Source organism: Mauremys reevesii, linkage group 3, assembly GCF_016161935.1.
Source record: "Mauremys reevesii isolate NIE-2019 linkage group 3, ASM1616193v1, whole genome shotgun sequence".
In the NCBI taxonomy this organism is placed as follows: domain Eukaryota; kingdom Metazoa; phylum Chordata; order Testudines; family Geoemydidae; genus Mauremys; species Mauremys reevesii.
In genome coordinates this window covers 72,609,450-72,627,936 of record NC_052625.1, presented here as the reverse complement: position 1 = coordinate 72,627,936, position 18,487 = coordinate 72,609,450, and the positions used below count along the sequence as shown (strand labels likewise).

At 45.6% G+C, this 18,487-nt stretch overlaps 2 protein-coding genes across 26 annotated transcripts in view; one reads left to right on the top strand and one right to left on the bottom strand.

Annotated features, from left to right (window-relative positions):
* CEP170 (centrosomal protein 170) overlaps positions 1–733 on the bottom strand; it is a 198,888-nt gene extending 198,155 nt beyond the window's left edge. For 6 of the 11 annotated variants that reach the window (XM_039530488.1, XM_039530494.1, XM_039530491.1 and 3 more), the window contains exon 1: positions 481–733. The gene's annotated coding sequence lies outside the window, so the exon portion shown is untranslated. The remainder of the gene's footprint in view (positions 1–480) is intronic. The other 5 variants (XM_039530490.1, XM_039530495.1, XM_039530493.1 and 2 more) reach the window with 3 other exon arrangements.
* A 101-nt stretch (positions 734–834) lies between these two features.
* SDCCAG8 (SHH signaling and ciliogenesis regulator SDCCAG8) overlaps positions 835–18,487 on the top strand; it is a 149,954-nt gene continuing 132,301 nt past the window's right edge. For 3 of the 15 annotated variants that reach the window (XR_005596238.1, XR_005596237.1, XM_039530506.1), the window contains exon 1: positions 1,346–1,558. Coding sequence is in view for 9 of the 15 variants with exons in the window: in XM_039530506.1 (XP_039386440.1) it covers positions 1,504–1,558 (55 nt within the window). In the remaining 6 variants the exon portion in view is untranslated. Of the gene's footprint in view, positions 1,141–1,329; positions 1,559–4,276; positions 4,323–18,487 lie in introns of those variants that run through there. The other 12 variants (XM_039530501.1, XM_039530507.1, XM_039530505.1 and 9 more) reach the window with 8 other exon arrangements.

Here is an 18,487-nt window from a genome sequence, read left to right as displayed (position 1 = left end):
AGACTCGCCGTCCCAGGTGAGTGAGGACGGGAAGGGATGGCTGTGTCCGCGGGGACAGCTGAAGAGGGAAGTCTCCCTCCCTCCCCCCACCGCGGGACACGTCTGTGTCGGGCAGGGAGAGGAAGAAAGCGATTTAGCGGCTCCATCTGCATCCAGCGTGGGCCGGCGGCTCGGGCTCGCCCGTGGGCAGCGCAGGCTGATGGGCGGGGATCCCCGGGAAAGGCGGCGGCCGCCGGGTGGGAAGGGTGCAGAGCAGCCAGCAATCCGGGAGGGGTCGCGTGGAACAAGCCGCCCGTCCCCGGGCGGACAGCTCGGAGGCTGGGGTACCGCCAGCCGCACCCCCCCCACCCCCCAGCAGGGCAGAGGGGGCGGCGGCCATGGAGGCGCACGGCGGGACGCCGCAGGGACGGACGGTGCAACCCCCCGGCGCCCCAGCTCAGACCGGGGGGGGGGGACTGGGGCAGGAGCATCATCACTTACCCCCCCGCGAAGGAGACTCGCCGGGCAGGGGTGTCCCTAGTGCCGCCGCTCACTGACCCGCCATCTCCTCGTCGCCAGGGGGCGGGACGCACCGGCTCCGGCTCTGTCGGTCTCACGCTAGCAACCGCTCTAACGTTATTCCCTGAACATAGCGGCTAACGGCACAGAGCGGGGCGCGGGCACTGCGCAAGCGCCGCCCTAACACATACACACAATGCGCGGGGGGAGGGGCAAACGGAGTCCGAGTCCCGACTCCGAGAATTACTGCGCAGGCGCTCTGGCGATTGAGGACGCCCCAGCGAACTCTCAATGCGCTTGCGCCACATCCAGACAATGGAGGCGCAAACTCCTCTTGGAAGCGGGCGCACATTACGCATACACCAAGGGGCACAGCGTGAAGGAGAAAAACATGGATTCCCTCTTGCCCGAGATTACTGCGCGTGCGCTTCACCCAGACACTGCGGGGAAAGAAACAGATGTGCTGGAGGGGAAGAGTTGCGCAGTGCGCAGGCGCGATCTGACCGCATACAAAGGAGAGAGCCGAATGCAGCAACTCTCGTCTAGACTCGGGGAGGTTGTAGCCCCTGGGAACTACAATTCCCAGGGATCAGAGGATGGCGCGCTGCGTGCTGGGAGATGTAGTCTTTGGAAGGACACAACGTGAGTATGTGCTGTGTTACTGGGCGGAGCTCTGCGGGTGACTCGCTCCGCTGGGGGCCTAGGAGACCGTTTCCTAGTTGGTTAGCAACAAGCTCCCAAACTGCTTTGGGAGGTCAGGAGGGGAGGTGGGTGCCGCATAGCCGTGTGGGAATTGTAGTTCTGCTAAGAGCCCCGGGCTGTTTGGGGGGCGGGACAGTGAACGACACGGAACTACAACTCCCGAGTGCTGTTGGGGGAGGACTCGGGAGCGGGAGGCTCGGGACGGCTCCTCGCTTCTCCGGGATACAGAGAAGGGGCGCAGAGGCTGGAGCCCGGAGTCTGAGCGGGCGTTGCCTCACGGCGTGAGACGCGGACTCTGCCCCTATGCGGGAGGCCCGGGAGGAGTCCGACCTGGAGCGGTATCAGAGAAGCCTTCGAGGTGAGCGCGGTCCCCGAGACAGCTGCCGCCTCGCTACCCCCATCCCGCCCGCGCCGACCCGTCCCAGGGCCGCTCTCTGTGCTGCCGCTTGTCCCTCTCTGTGCAGCACTGGGCCTGCCCGCACTGCTCCATGCCGCCTGCCCCCTTCTCCAGTCCTGGCAGTGCCCACTCCCCCGCCGGCTGAGTCGGTGCCTGACGAGGCCCGCTGCTCTCCACTACCTACCTGGCTGCTGACAACATGGACCACTCCTATGCGTGCCACCTCTTTTCCTGCCACTGCCCCGCCACAGTGTGCCACGGGGCTTCTTTGCCTGGGGCTGCCCCGCCTTCTCCACCTCTCTGCTCACTGTGTCGTCCCAAGTTTGAACTACAGTTGGGTAGAATTACCGGAGCTGATGCCCCTTATGCTGTCTTAACCATCCCAGCCAGTTGAATCAAGTGAACCAGACTGAGAGCGCCACTGTGCCTGGGCCCACTGCTTTCAGATAAGTCTACATACTTCCCCACCACTATGAGGCTGAGTCAGTGCCAAACTTCCACCACATCCCCATTACTCTCTATCTCACTGGGGAAGAGGAGGGACAGCTCGAAATCAGCTGCTTCACTCACCCTCACCCTTTCTTTAACACTTTGGAAGCTCCAGTAGCACCAGCACCTCAGATCAAAACCACAGTTTACTGTAGATTCAGCTGTGCATTCTACCTATCCAGAGAAAAATCACCCCCCTGAGCACAGCAAGTCTGAGCACTTTAAAGCACTAGTGTAGACAGGCTCCCAGTGCTCGGAGCTAATCCCCTTGTGGAGGTGGATTACCAGGAACGTTGGGAGAGCTCTCTCCCAGCACTCATGCGCAACCACACTCGCACTTCAAAGTGCTGCCACAGGAGCGTTCCTGCAGCAGCGCTTTGAAGTTTCCAGTGTAGACATACCCTTCTCGCTAAGGGGCTTGAACAACCTGAGTATCTGTACTGTAGAGGAGTGGAGTTTTTGAGCAGTCCAATCTACAATACAGTTAGGGTTGGTTTGGGGAGAAAGTGAAGATTTCAATTGTTTTCCTCCTAAAATGGGAAGTTTTGACATTTGAAAATTTTCAACCAGCTCTAAATGTAATACATGCCACTGAAATTAAACACTTAATCGTATATCAGTTGCAGTGTGAGGCCTTCTTGTATACACACATAGGTTTTACCACTTTAGGTAATTAAAATGATGCAACTCCTCTAGTGTGGACACATAGAATCATAGAATATCAGGGTTGGAAGGGATCTCAGGAGGTCATCTAGTCCAACCCCCTGCTCAAAGCAGGACCAATTCTCAACTAAATCATCCCAGCCAGGGCTTTGTCAAGCCTGACCTTAAAAACCTCTAAGGAAGGAGATTTCACCACCTCCCTAGGTAACCCATTCCAGTGCTTCACCACCCTCAGAGTGAAAAAGTTTTTCCTAAAATCCAACCTAAACCTCCCCCACTGCAACTTGAGACCATTACTCCTTGTTCTGTCATCAGGTACCACTGAGAACAGTCTAGATCCATCCTCTTTGGAACCCCCTTTCAGGTAGTTGAAAGCAGCTATCAAATCCCGCCTCATTCTTCTCTTCTGCAGACTAAGCAATCCCAGTTCCCTAAGCTTCTCCTCATAAGTCGTGTGCTCCAGCCCCCTAATCATTTTTGTTGCCTTCCGCTGGACTCTTTCCAGTTGTTCCACATCCTTCTTGTAGTGTGGGGCCCAAAACTGGAGACAGTACTCCAGATGAGGCCTCACCAATGTCAAACAGAGGGGAATGATCACGTCGCTCGATCTGCTGGAAATGCCCCTACTTATACAGCCCAAAATGCCATTAGCCTTCTTGGCAACAAAGGCATACTGACTCATATCCAGCTTCTCGTCCACTGTAACCCCTAGGTCCTTTTCTGCAGAAGTGCTGCCTAGCCATTTGGTCCCTAGTCTGTAACAGTGCATGGGATTCTTCCATCCTAAGTGCAGGACTCTGCACTTGTCCTTGTTGAACCTCATCAGGTTTCTTTTGGCCCAGTCCTCTACTTTGTCTAGGTCCCTCTGTATCCTAACCCTACCCTCCAGCATATCTACCACTCCTCCCAGTTTAGTGTCATCTGCAAACTTGCTGAGAGTGCAGTCCATGCCATCCTCCAGATCATTAATGATGCCATAAAAGCATTAGCAGGTGAATAGCCTATGTAGATGCACAGAGGCCCATGCAACTGAGAGGGCAGGGGTATGGTGCTGCTGGAGTGGTGGTGGGGGAGTGTGTGTGCGTCAGCACCTGAAATCCAGCCCGGAGTGGCACCCTCCAGCACTTAGTGCACAGAGTCACAATGCCACTGCAATATGGCCCAGCTACCCCTCTGTATAGATGAAGGGGCAGCTGGGCCAAATTTCAAGAGCATTGTGACCTCATGTGCCAGGTCACAATGCCAGTCTAATTTGGTGTGCACACCAACATTCCCTGACCATGCAGCAGTGACTACCTCATACAGCTGGGACTTCAGCCAGCACTTGGGTCCTGATCCACCTGTCAAGTCCTTCTGCTGGATCCCATCAGCTCCTCTCTGGGCCCTAGAAACATCTGAGCCAAGGAACAAGACATGGGGTGGAGGGAGTGTGGTTGGATCCCACTCTGCTTGTTATGCCTTCCTGCTGGAACCCACAGCAGCTCCTCTTGGTATGGGGGAGAGACAGGAAGCCTCAAGTTGGCAGGGAGGAATAAGGAGAGCATGTGGAAGCTGTTTGTGGTCCCACCTTCAGGTGCATGGAGCTGGCTGCAGAGAGGCTGGCCCCTACCCCTATCAGCAGCATCTAGGGTCTCGGGGTGCTGAAATGAACCCCCCAGCAGCCTGGACAATGGGGAGCTGTGACACAGTGCGGAGAGGGAGAGCCTTTGCTGCTCCTGGGGCAGGATTGCCTGGTCCATGCATGCCAGGCTGCGAAGGCAACTTCCTCTCGGGGTGCAGGGCTAGATGTGGGATACAGAGGGGGTAGGGTTGGATGTGGGGAACAAAAGAGGGTTGGATTTGGAGACTCTTGTGCATGACTGAACAGTTGAATTGGCATGTTTGATGTGTATACAGATTTTAAGGGAGCCCAAAATAACCTTTTAATACGTTAAGCACTGGGGTGAGGCAGCAGAGCCTAGAGATTATGGGGGTGGGGGGAAAAGCTCAGGGAACCTGTGGGGCCAGAGGTGATTGGTATGCATGTGCCAAAATACAAGTTTGCCCAGGGCACCATTTTCCTTAAGGCCGGCCCTGCATGCTGCATTGATGTTTATGAACTAGCCAAAGTGGTCAATCAGGCCTTGGAGTACCATGGAGAAATACTCCTTTCTGTTTATGAATTCTGAACCCTGTGAGCCTGGGTGACAAATAATAGACACATGGCTCCCATTAGTTGCCCTAATGCAGTTTGCTCACCCTACATGTCAAATGCTATCAATAATCTCCTGAGTATTACCAAGATTTATAAAAGCAGCAAAAAGTCCTGTGGCACCTTATAGACTAACAGACGTATTGGAGCATGAGCTTTCGTGGGTGCATCCACAAAGTAGTATTCACCCACGAAAGCTCATGCTCCAGTATGTCTATTAGTCTATAAGGTGCCACAGGACTCTTTGCTGCTTTTACAGATCCAGACTAACACGGCTACCCCTCTGATACAAGATTTATAAGATGGTGTAATGGTACCTTTCCTAGGACATTGTCCTGTGATGCTTTGCAGGGGTACGCATGGTTGTGAGGCACCTCACCACCTCCTGCCTTTAGTGTGAAAGAGTCTTGTCTGAGTGAGCTTGTTTTAGCTCCCTGAAATCACCAGCCTCTGGCAACATAAGCACTTGCTTCCAGGCTTCGTAGACTTTGCTGCCTCTCTGCAGGTTAGTGATAGAATACTAAGGACTTGAGGGTTGGTGTGTACGTATGTAGCGTCCAGACCCTTATCCACTGAACACTCACAGACAGGCCTACTTTTTCCAAAGGAACAGTAACTGCAGCTTGCTAACTATGTTTTGGAACATTGCTCTTTTGAACACACAATACTTAGCTAGATTTATAATGAAAACAAGAATAAGTTTATTATCAAGGAACAAAGATTCAAGTGATAATGAGTAAGAATATTGGAAACACAGTTACATATTAAACAAAATCATAAGTTTCTAGAGACTTAATTTAACTCACAATTTATCCCCCTGTCTAAAGAAGCTTTTCTCACCCAAAGTGGTGTGGTGTGTGGTTTTTTTTATTTTTATTTTTTTTATTTCCCCCCAGCATGTTCAGCCAAGCCTGGTTGGGATCCCCCTTCCATGAAACAAACTCACTGTCCATTTACTTCTTAGGGCCAGCCTGTCTTCTTCCCTCTCCAAACAAACCTTTGATGTACACCCTAAGATAGGGTTGCCCCCACCCTTCTGATTACCTCTTCCTGTTAGTTTCCTTCTGAAGTCCCTGCCAGCTCTTCATTATCATTTGATTTAGAATGCTAATGGTTGCCCATTGTGAACCAGAGAATATTCAATTTATATATAAACAGATACATGTTTCTTGTCTGAAAGAGAACCTGCTTTTCACTTATGCTTGTGAACTGTCCCTAGACATAGACCTCAAGAACATAATTTTCTGTGTGTGTATATATAAACTTCTTACATACCATGTGTACATGCATTTCCCAGTGATACTGATCACCAGTGTGACATAAGCTTTTATTAGAGACCTCCCATGACACTCTTTGGTAAACTAGAGTGTAAATACAGACCCAGAGGGTTCCTGTAATCCAGGGGTGGCCAACCTGAGCCTGAGAAAGCACCAGTATTTACCAATGTATGTTGCCAAAGAGCCACAGTAATACATCAGCAGCCCCCCCATCAGCTCCCTCCTCCCTGCCCCGCTCCCAGTGCCTCCCACCCCCCTGTCAGCCCCACTGATCAGCTCCTCTGCCTCCCTCCTGATCATCTGTTTTGTGGTATGCAGGAGGCTCGGGGGAGGAGTGAGGGCACAGCAGGCTCGGGAGGGGGCAGGAAGGGATGGAGTGGGGGCAGGGCCTGTGGCAGAGCTTGGGGTTGAGCAATGAGCACCCCCCCAGCACATTGGAAAGTTGGCATCTGTAGTTCCAGCCCTGGAGTTGGTGCCTATAGAAGGAGCCACAAATTAATTTCTAAAGAGCTGCATGTGGCTCCGGAGCCACAGGTTGGCCACCCCTGCTGTAATCCTTATGCTCTCTGCAAGTTGGCATCAAGAAGGCTATGTGCTTAGTATGCACCAAGTCACTGCCATGTGTACAAAATGATTCAAATTGAAAGAGGCACACCTGCTTTACATGCACACTATTAGTCTGGTTTATGTACTGTGAGTTAAATAATAAACTGGATTGATTTGCTGTGCTACACTTCTTCAGCCCCTCCCCTGTGTAGACAGGCCCTAAGGCCTGGTCTACATTGGTGGAGGATCAACCTAAGATATGCAACTTCAGCTACGAGAATAGCATAGTTGAAGTCAACATATCTTAGGTTGACTTACCTCGCGTCCTCAAAGCGCGGGGTCAACTGCCGCCGCACCCCCGTCAACTCCATTTCTGCCTCTCACCGTGGTGGAGTACAGGAGTCGACGGCAGAGCGATTGGGGATCGATTGGTTGCATCTACACTAGACGTGATTGATCGATCACTACCCGCCGATCCGACGTACCCTAGAGTGCCTTTGGGCTAAGCTAAACCGCAGAAAGGCTCTCTTAGTGTGGAATAAGTTTGTCCACGCTGGGAGTTAGTGCTGAATAGCTGTTGTGCTTTATATTCAAACCCTAGCTTATTCGTCACTAACTTCCTTGTGTAGACGTGTCCTTAGACTAGGAATGCCTTCTCACAAAATCGATATTTAAGAGTAAGCATGTCCCTTCCAAACCCTCCAGCTGACATTTGTCAAACATGTGACCTGTCCCTCCTCTCTTCTTTAGCCTTGTCTTGCCTATATCAAGTCCTTGTGCTGCACACTGGTTTACCATTGGCCATTACGCCTGGCTGTATCTTTGACAAGGTTTTCAAAGTTTGGATGTGCCTCCCTTTGTTTACATGGATTGCTTTTGCTAGCTTGCCTAAAAACATTACTGAAATCAACCATTTGGGAAGTAGTTGAAGCCATGTTATACGTGTTCTTATTCAGTGTTTTGGCTCAGAAGATTAGTACCGGTACATTATATTATATATTTTCCCCTTCTATTACGTGTTTTTATTCTATTTTCATTTTTGAATAATTAAAGTTTGACTTTTCTCAGTCTTTTGATCTGGTACTAAATAGTTTCATGAAAAACTCACCCAGCAGATATGGCAATTCAAACAACATGATAGTCATTTCAAACAGTTTGGTTATCAGAAATTAAGAGCATGAGCTCAGTTAATTGTTCAGCTGAACAATTAAGCAGTCTATTTTGTGTTTTTGAGGTGTGAGAAGCAATAAAGGTTATCTAGGAAACCTAAAAGTCCTTTCCAAGTTGCTGCTCAAGAAAATAATTACAAAAAAAATGTTTTTTTTTTTGTTTTTTGTTTTTTTTAGGTTACACCTTGAAATAATAGAGTTAACTTTTTGAAATAAATTTCTGAAGTTCTGTTTTAATACAGACAAGATGTAGGTAATCATTATTCTTATGAAGCTGCATGCCTCACATTTCCAGTGATAAATAGGCAACCAGACATTAAAAGTCTTAACTCAGTTGAATGGGTATTTTTGGTCTTACTTTTTTACATTTCTAATGGGTTTAGATGTACTGTTTGTCTGAAACAGTATTCCAGAAGTACATTATGCACCATTTTGGGTGTCTACATGTGGCTCGAGTGAAGTCTGTTTATTTTTGCTCAGTAAATCTTTCTTTAGCTGTCAGTTGTCATTGGGTGTGGGTTTTTTTGTTTGTTTTTCCCCCTTGTTTTCAGTGAATGGGTTTAGTTGGAAAAAGAGAATTTGTTTCCCTTATAGGCCAGTTACTTGTTGCACATGACTCACTTTCCTATGCTCCTGATTCTGCTATGATTATGGTTCCAGTGCCTGCAACCTTCTAACAGACTTTTTTCCTATTAGGACTTACGTGACATCTGTGTATGTAAAGTGGGGTCATCCTTTGTATTTATAGCCAATAACTACCAGCAATTTTCCTGTAAAAGCTATTCAAATTAGGCCTTTGACCTCAGTTGTTATCATAGTAATATATACCCATTTAGTATGAATGTGGTTCTTATTTTCCCTCAAATTATGTTGCTTAGCAACTGTTTCCTCTTAAATTTTCACTTCCTCCGTCATTGTACTATTATCTTAAACTGTTTTCTGTCTCTCTTTGGGCAGCTCATCCTTTAACTTTGTCTTTATTGTGGTAAGTGATTCTAGTCCTCAAAGAACTCTTGTGGTATATCTGAGTTCATGAATGTGGTGGCTTCATTATAGAGGAGGGCCTTTCAGATTCTTGTACAAGAATCTGAAAAAACCTTCTCTTGTTTAGGCATTGCAAACATTGCTCAATACTTTCTCTCTTTTTTCACTTCAACAGCAAATTGTTATTCCAGTAATTTTTTTTTTGTCAAAGTTGATCACCATCACCCTTGAATTATAGTAAGCTCTTCAGCATCATATTTTGCTTTGGAGGTTGCTGACTACAACCTTTTAACTTTCTTTTTTTATTAACAAGTTAAGTTCACCAGTAAAATAGCTCTACAGCACCAAATATTTTATTGTTTACACTGATGCAATAAAATTCAAATATTAAAAGGTGCACAAGAATAACCATTTTTATTAGGTTTACTCCAAATATCAAAACTATAATCAATGTAGTATTCTGGAAAAGGACACCTTAATACTTTTTTTTTTTTTTTTTTTTTAAAGAATGGGAGACTTCAGCATGTTCTGGCACTCGCTAGGAAAAAATTGCAAGGATAATAAAGCTTCATATCTCAGGGCATAAACTGATCTTTAGCTGGTATGTGGGAGACCTTTTCTCCTGTGCTGTTTAACTTTAAACTCCTTGGGACTGGGCCCTCTCGATCTTATCTGTCTAAAGCTCTATGCATAGCTATGAAGATAATTTTTTTAAAATAAGTCCAATATTGCATGTTTGGGTGCATTATGGCACAGGGAAAGTATGTATTCACATGTTCATACGGTGCCCTGCACAGTGTGATTTTTTTTTTATTAGGATTTCTGGGTGTGACTCTCATTTAAATACTAAATAACATAAACTTTTTTCTCTGAGACATCCAGTGTTGGCTGCTGTCTGCAGTAAGATACTGGAATAGATGCACCATTTGTTTATCCCATTATGGCAGTTGGTCTGCAACTATCATATTTGATCGGTGGATAATGGCAGTGTTCTTAAGGTGCAGTTACATATTTTCTTGTAATGTGCATTGTCAGGTTTGGTAGCCTCTGTGCCATTTTCAGTCATTGTGAGAGCTCCTATAAACATTGACAATCGAAGAGCATTAATCTGGTTAGGTTATTTTTTTGAAGGTCTTAATCCAGTTTACGGTTGTACTTTAAGAATCAGTTAGGTGGCAGTCTGCTCTAACTGGACCGTTTAATTTGTCCCTCTGCTAGCAGCCTCATCCCGTATCTTCAGCATCATCTATTAGAAAATGATGTATCAACATAATCTTATGCAACAGAAACATATGTTCAGATTGTTTGTATTGTTTATAATATAAAAACAGAAGAATAAAGGACACTCAAATTTTATACATGGAAAATTACAGTACTGCATACAAGCAAATTTACCACATCATTCAGGAGATTTTTACTGAGGACTAGATTCTGTAAGTCTTAATTAGAGGAGTGGTCTGACTGATGTCTCATACAATTAGTCCCACTGACATGACAAACAGGATGAATAAAATTTTGTAGGATTAGGCACAAAGCTAATATTATTTGGCAATTTTGTATTGTAATTCAATATTACATTAAGTAGTAGCTCAAATGCCTAATTTGCCCTCCACAGAAGTTTTCTGTTTTGTCAGATTTAAAAAATGATTCTACTTTGGCAGAAGCAGTGGAAATATATCTAATCCTACTCCATGACATGTATCCTGTGACCCTAATGTCTTGAATTAGCTCTTCATCTCCATGTTATCTAATTATACCCTTTTAGGGTTCCAATTGGAGTCATTTAGTCTAGCCCCTAGTTCTCAGTTTGCCAGGCCCTCAAGCATTTCATGTATGGAAACAGTCACTATAACTTGGAACTCATCAAGTGTTTAAGAAACTCTGGCATGGAAATGTCTGTTACAACATTATTGTTTCTAGCCTGCATTACTCCAGAGCCCTAGAAAATGGGGTATGCCAGTCCTCCCACCCTACCCCTGGGTGGCAGAAAAGACTAGCCTGAAAAGTGTGGACAGCCATTTGTATTGTTGTGCAGAGCCTTCACTTCCATTAAATAAATGAAGAGAAAACAAAAAAAAACTCTCTAGTTGTTACAGTTGTGAGGAAAACTTTCAAAATGTGAAGTGAGTGTAACTGATAAATGCTTATAGAGAGCTTGAAACAATAGCTCTGAGGTGTGAACTGTCTTTCATTTCACTGGGTGCCAATGCAGGATGCTTCCTGACCGATAGATCTTAAAATCCGAGTCAGCCATACACGATACAGCAGACAGACTGAATCACCCCAAAACCAATGGTAAATTTAGAGAAAGCAGGTGAACAGATGTGAACTTACATTACTGAAAGTGAAGCAATTTCTTGAGTTGTTAACTATGTTAGCCATTCATAAAACGTCTGAAGGATGATTGTGGAGGGTTCTAACTACTGATCTCACATCAGTGTTTTAATTTGGCATGATGTGTGAGAAAATTGTTAGAAATACTTTCTTGCATTCCTGCCAAAGTGTCAGTGACTTGATGGGGCAGAGCGCTAAATGAGAATACAGGCTTCTTGAAGGATCCCTGTATCACTTTCTTAGACTATTTATGTAATAGGCACTGTGCAAACTCATGGTAAGAGACTGTCCGTGTCCAAAGATCTTACAATCTAAATAGACAAGGCAGACAAATTGAAGCAGATGAGACTTTCTCCTAGTGTTTCCCAGCTGTAAAAGGGGGATGATGCAATTTCCTAAATTGCTTGCCCAAGGCCATGTAGTCTATAGCAGAGCCGGCAACTAAACCCAGATCTCCTGAGTTCCAGACTAGTTGTTTTAACTAGGTCACAGCTTGACTCTGGCTTGGACCCTGGGTCAGCGTGATATGTGTATAGACTGAAAGGGAGTTAGGCTAGAGCCTGAACCTAGGCTTAAATTGCAGTGTAGATATACCCTGATACAACAATATGGTTACTGAGTTCCATGGTAAAATAAGAAGCAATAACAATTAAAACTTTAGCTTTTCAGATGATACACACATACGAATCCCTAGGTTTTTGTGCATTTTTTGTGTGGTGGACAGTGGTAGAGGCACCTCCCCCCCTGCAAATCCCATTGGCCAAGAACAGGGAACCGCAACCAATGGGAGCTTCGGGGGAGGTTCCTGGAGGAGTGGCAAGCAGCGTGCGGAGCCCTGCATCCCTACTCCCTCAGGGACCACAGGGACATGGTTCCAGATGCTTGCCAGGGCCAGGGCAGGCAGCCTGCTCTGGCCTCAGTGTGCGCCACTGCCACCCCGGAGCCACTCTAGGTAAGCGGCTTTGGGCTGTGGCCCAGAGCCCTCTTGCACCCTGCCTCCCAACTCCCTGCTCTGAACCTCCTGCTGCATCCCCCACCCCTTCTGCACCCCAACCACCTACCTTGAGCCCCTTGCTGCATCCCACACCCCTCCTGCACACCAACCTCCTGCTGCATCCCACACCCCTTCTGTGCACCGCTGCCACCCCGGAGCCACTCTAGGTAAGCGGCTTCGGGCTCTGGCCCAGAGCCCTCCTGCACCCCGCCCCCCAACTCCCTGCCCTGAGCCCCCTGCTGCATCCCACACCCCTTCTGCACCCCAGCCGCCTACCCTGAGCCCCCTGCTGCATCCCACACCACTCCTACACCTCAACCCCTTGCCCTGAGCCCCCTGCTGCATCCCACACCCCTTCTGTACCCTGAGCCCCCTGCCTGAAACCCAACCCTCTGCCACACCCCATACTCCCTCCTGCATCCCACACTCCCAGCTCTCTGCCCTGAGCCCCCTGCCACACCCTGCATACCTCCTGCACTCCCTGCCCTGAGCCCCCCCCCACACCCCTCCTGCACTCTCTGGGGGCAGGGAGAGGGCGAGTTGGGGTGGGGACTTCGGGGAAGGGGTTAGAATGGAGGCAGGGAAGAGGTGGGGCAGGGGCGGGGCCTTATGAAAGGAGTGGAGTAGGGGGTAGGGCCGGGGACAGTGAGGGAAGGTGGTATCAGTGATGCGGCTCTCGGGCCAATGAACTAGTCCTCATGTGGCCCTCATGGTCATTTGAGTTTGAGACCCCTGTTCTAGACTGAGCACTGAGTCCCATTGAGTAGAGCGAAAGATTAACCTAAATATACAGAAACCTGTGCAACCCCATAGATTGGGTCCCTAATCCATGAACTATTGGAACTCATTTAAATAACTTTTCTTAAACATTACATGAATATATTGTCTCGTACAATAGAATTATAATTTTAATCCCTATTCCATGATGAAATATCTTTGAGCTATAATGTATCTTAATTAAAACTATCTTTAGATGGATTTTTTTTAATAAAATGCTTTTTGAGGGAAAAAAATCTGATTTTTTTTTTTTAGTCATCGATTTTTATCCACCCTGTGAACAGAGCTAAGGTACTATTGATAATTATATTTTTATTATTATATAGTGGAATGTAAAGTTTGCAATAACCATTCTAAACCTGTCAAACGGTTGAAAAGAAATTTCATAATTAAAACAAATGTAGGTAATATTTAAATACCTTGAAAACACAAGACCATATTTTTGAAATTGCCTTAAATGTTTTCAGATAAACTCATGGTAGAGTTAAGAAGTCGTGCTGCAGTTGTCAGTCCTAGATATCAGTCATGTCGTCTTCACGTTTTTGGCCAAGTTAAAGAGACTTGGCTGTCAAACAATGCCAGCTTAGTGCAAAAACAAACAAACAAACAAAAAAAATAGGCATTGTACTAAAGAGCTGCATTGAAAATGAAAGGAAAATATTATCACCATTGTGTGATTGGATTTGGTTCATTCTGGAAAGGCTTTATAAAATATTAGAAATTGTTTTCCCATTTCTTCTCAAGCACTCAGTGGAAGTATCTGTTCTTAGTTAACTTCCAAGTCTGTTCAGAACTCATCTTATACTTTTATTTAATTGCCATTGTAAATCGACAAACCTGTTTGCTGAGCTTTAAGATAATTTTTAACAGTTCTGTTGAATAATGCTTTATTTGTGGCTGTCATTAGAATCCCCAACCCCCCAACTAAGAGGACTAGAATCCCAGTCCTCTTAGGGACTGATCCTGCACATTGTATCAAGCATAGCTCTTAAGACTATGAGCAGTCTTGTTGAACTCAATGTGGTTGTTCATGGTAGTAAGTGTTTGCAGGTTCAAGTCCATAATTAATAACTGAGGCCTCTTCTACCCTGGGGATTTCAGTCAGCAGAAAAACATTGGTGTATCTGCACCAGTACAGACCTCTATTGTGGATAGCTACATTGCCATTTGCACTAGTGTGGTTAATGTTATGTAAAGCCTCCGCTCAAATGCAATTGTAAGATCTGTAATGTGTATCATTAAGTTCTGCAACCTTTTTGCAGACTTTGTAACTTCAGTTATTGTTAGCATAGCCTTTTAAGTTTTGTAACCTTTGCAAGCTCTGTGGTCTTTTCAGGTTGCCACTTGTATGAACTTCCAAGCTTTGTAATATCCCATCCCTCAGAGAGTGTGAACGAGGGAGTGTGAACAAGGGAGTGTATGTGGGACTGGGCAGAGAGGAACTGCAAGGACAGAGGAGTGAGGAGCCAGGTGTGTCTGATATAATCTGCTCTGAGAAGGCAGTCATGAAATGCTGAAAATAAAAGAACCTGGTATACATGAAAGGAACTGGTCTGGGAATGCTTCTCGGTGACGGACACAGAAAGGAAACTCAGGCTATGGCTACATTAGCGCTTCAAAGCGCTGCCGCGGCAGCGCTCCCGCGGCAGCGCTTTGAAGCGCTAAGTGTAGTCAAAGCCCCAGCGCTGGGAGAAAACTCTCCCAGCGCTGTCCGTACTCCAGCTCCCTGTGGGGAATAACGGACAGCGCTGGGAGCCGCTCCAGCGCTGGGGCTTTGACTACACTGGCGCTTTAGCGCCGCAATTTGCAGCGCTGCAGAGGGTGTTTTTTCACACCCTGCTGCAGCGCTGCAAATTTGCAAGTGTAGCCATAGCCTCAGTGTACGTGACAGGAGCCGCCCAGTTCCAAAAATAAGAGGAAGAAGGCATGCACACAAGCCCCTGCTTTTTGACCCTCTCAGCAGCCTGAATTCGTGATCGCAGACAGACACATCAGATCTACCATGCTTCGGCTTCTCGGCCTCCATGCTGTCTCGGTAACTCTCTGCCTGTGCAAGTGTGTGGGTGCGTGAGGGTATGAATGCAGTGAATGTGTGCGTGTATGAATAAGCTCCATCTCTTTTTCTATCTGACCTAACAGCGGCATTGTAATAAAACTAATACAAGTGTGACCCTGGGTTGGTATATGAGATTGGCAGCAAAGGGTCATTGGCATTTCTTCACAGCATCTTCCTTATTTCTTTCAGCAGCAAGCAAAGCTTTCAAGCAAGCAAGCAAGCAAATTATTTAAAAAAATTTAAACAGGTACACAGCCGCCTTCATAAGGTAATTATCATCCTAACCTAACACCTGTTTGACTTTATCCATTATTAAAACTAGCCCCTAAAAAAACCTCTACCTTGAACCTTGAAGTCTAATACTCACAACTTATCACACACCATCTCCGCCTTTTCTACAAAAAAAACAAAAAAAAAAAAAAAAAAAAAAAAAAAAAAAAAAAAAAAACAAACATAAACAACTCATAACAAACACTCAATCTATCACAAAACAAAAATAAAAACTATAAAGCCAACCTATATATAACCATGCTTTACATAATATAAACAAACAACAACAAACAAAACAAAAGCACAAAAAAAAAATGGTGTAAATTTACAGGATTCCCCTTTCTATAGCACACCAACTTGTGGCAAACTATCATCCTCAGATGTCATCAGACAAAACTGGAGGGAGGGAGGGAGAGAAAAAAACACAACATAAAATAAAAAAAATAAAAAAAAAAACAATTCCAGGAAAAAAAAACAAACAACAAACAAAAAACACATATAATATACACATAATAAATTTAACTCTAAATAAAAATGCATGGTACAAAAAATGCTGCAGCTAACACCAATTTTCTTAAGATCTAAAAACTGGGCAGCATACAATATACATACAATACAATATATACACCATACAAAAAAAAAAAATCATCAAAAAAAAAATCATTTAAATAAATAATACAATCATTTAATTACTTACTTTCTTGGCTCTAAAATAAATTAAATTTTTTTTTTTTTTTTTTTTTTTTTTTAACACAAAAAACAACACAAAACATCACCCATATGCCCTTAAGCCTAATACAATTTCAAATTACATATACTATATACAGCATTTACACAATAATACAACAAAAATTTAATTAAACAAAACATTACAAAACAACCTAAATTTAATTTTTAAACACAAAAAAAAAAAAAAAACCAAACTACTTTTTTTAGCAACTTTGCAAAAACTGCTGTTCCTCTAGCAATCATCCACAGAGTTTTTACTCTGCCTAACATTACATTAGCTTGTAGTTTATTACCTTCTCTATCAACTACACCTCAAGGTTATCAACCAGTTTTCCAAGCTTGTTGTCTCCAAATTACCTAAATTTATGCCTAAATAACACCATAAAGAATAACAAAACTTTTTTGGCTTTTTTTTTCAAACTTAAAAAACAAAAACAATTAGCTCTAAAAACAGGGGTAATGGATCAGGAGAGGGAGGCAATACAAAAAAAAAAAAAAACACACACAGGGCGCAGCAAAAAAAACCCCAAAAAATCAATCAATACCACATTTTTATATCATGATGTGTTTTTTTTTTCTTCTCCACCCACCACCATCGTCAAGTTCTTCTACGGGGAAATTATCAGATATCATCCTATACATTCAGGCAGCAAAAAATATTTTCAATCAATTAAATCAATCAGGAGGATCAAACATCTTTGCTTTCTCAGTCATTCATCCCCCCCCATTGCAGCAGTCTCTAATACTGACACCTGTTGCAGTTTTTTTCAGTCCTACTGTTTGCAGCCTCAAATCCTGAATGAGCAGGGCAGTTGCTCTTGAGGGGCCATTTCTGTGTAGAGGCCCCACATCTACCCATTCCTTAGATGGCGCATCTTAGGCATCATCATCTCATCCATTCTGCATGGGGGCCCAGCTGCAACCGCTCGCCTCACTCTGATTCCAAAGTAAGGACCTTCATCTTCTACCCAGTCTCCGTCCCCCCCTCAGTTACCCCACATGCATTGCATAATATCCTCATCCTTCTGCTTGTGATCCCATCCGATCCCCTCCCTGAAGTTCGTCGTGTTGGGTGGGCAAGTGTGATGTAGCAAAGGCAGGCAGGGGAGGCAGGCATCCAAAACTCCGAGACACCAATCTCAATCGGGTCAATCAATCGGCATCACTTGAAAAGTATTAATTGAGCAAGACGTACCAGCAGTTATAGTCACAGGGACAGAGGGGGGGACACATACCATTATCCATATATTCCCATATCCGGGCATCATTAAGGCCAGGGCAAAAAAAAAAAAAACCTTTGTACGATGTTGAACGGCCGCCAATCAAAGGCACTCAGGCCAAATCCTAATGGACCATCGGTGTTGGAAGGAAGAACTTGAACCGATCAAGTCCAAGTTCTCTCTTCTTCTCCGTCCAGAGAGAGAGATCTATCAATAGCCTCTCGGCGATCCAAAGGTGGAATACGGTTCGATGGGGGGCCTGTGTTTGTAATTTTAGGGAGGGGGGGGCTTCCCATCTGGGCACCGCTTAAGGCAGCCAAAGCCAGTTCCTGTGATTGCTGCAGGATCCGGAGCAAACCTGTTCAATGATAGACTGTACATACGGATTATCTAGTCCATAAGCCATGATCGATTTCTGTGCCACGGATCAACTTCCAGGCTGACATGATGGCACATCCCCCACCCCCTCCCGTTCCCCGTGGGGGCACCCAGGGTCCGTGACACGGCATGGCTTTGGAGGGGCGCTTGCACAGGCAAGGCCTCCTCTCAGGCTCGGGGTCGGGGGTAACGGGACCAGGATCAATCATGTCGGGTCCAATAGCCCACATGGGAGGAGGTGGAGCCCGAGAAGGGGCAACATCATCCATGGGGCCTCCTTCAGTTCAGGCCACCAACACTATCCTCATTCAATCCAAAGCTCTTCAGTCAGTTTGATTGGCAGCAATTATCATCCTAACACCTGTTTGACTTATCATCCTATTTACTGCACAGGTTGGTTTTTAGGGGAACCTAGGTAACAGTTAATGTCTGCCTGAAACAGGTAAACTGCATTACTGTAAATTGTGGTTAACAGACAGGCAAAGCCACTGTAAGGCAGTTCCTGGTAGCTACTCACCAAAGGTTCAAATGAGGTTAAAGCCTTAATTCAGGCAAAGCCTGAATATATTTCACTCTACTATCTTTTTATAGAGTTAAAATATTAGTTCTGTAAATTAATCTAGCTTTGAGTTTGTCATAGGTTTATTCCGCACTTTGAACTTTAGCGTCCACAAGATGGGGACCTGCATGGACTCCTCTAAACTTAAATCCTAGTTTAGATCTGGTAAAGCTGCCACCAACTAGAAAGTCCAGTGTCTAGTACACTCCCTATTCCCCCAAACTTTCCCTGGGGAACACAGATCCCAACTTCCT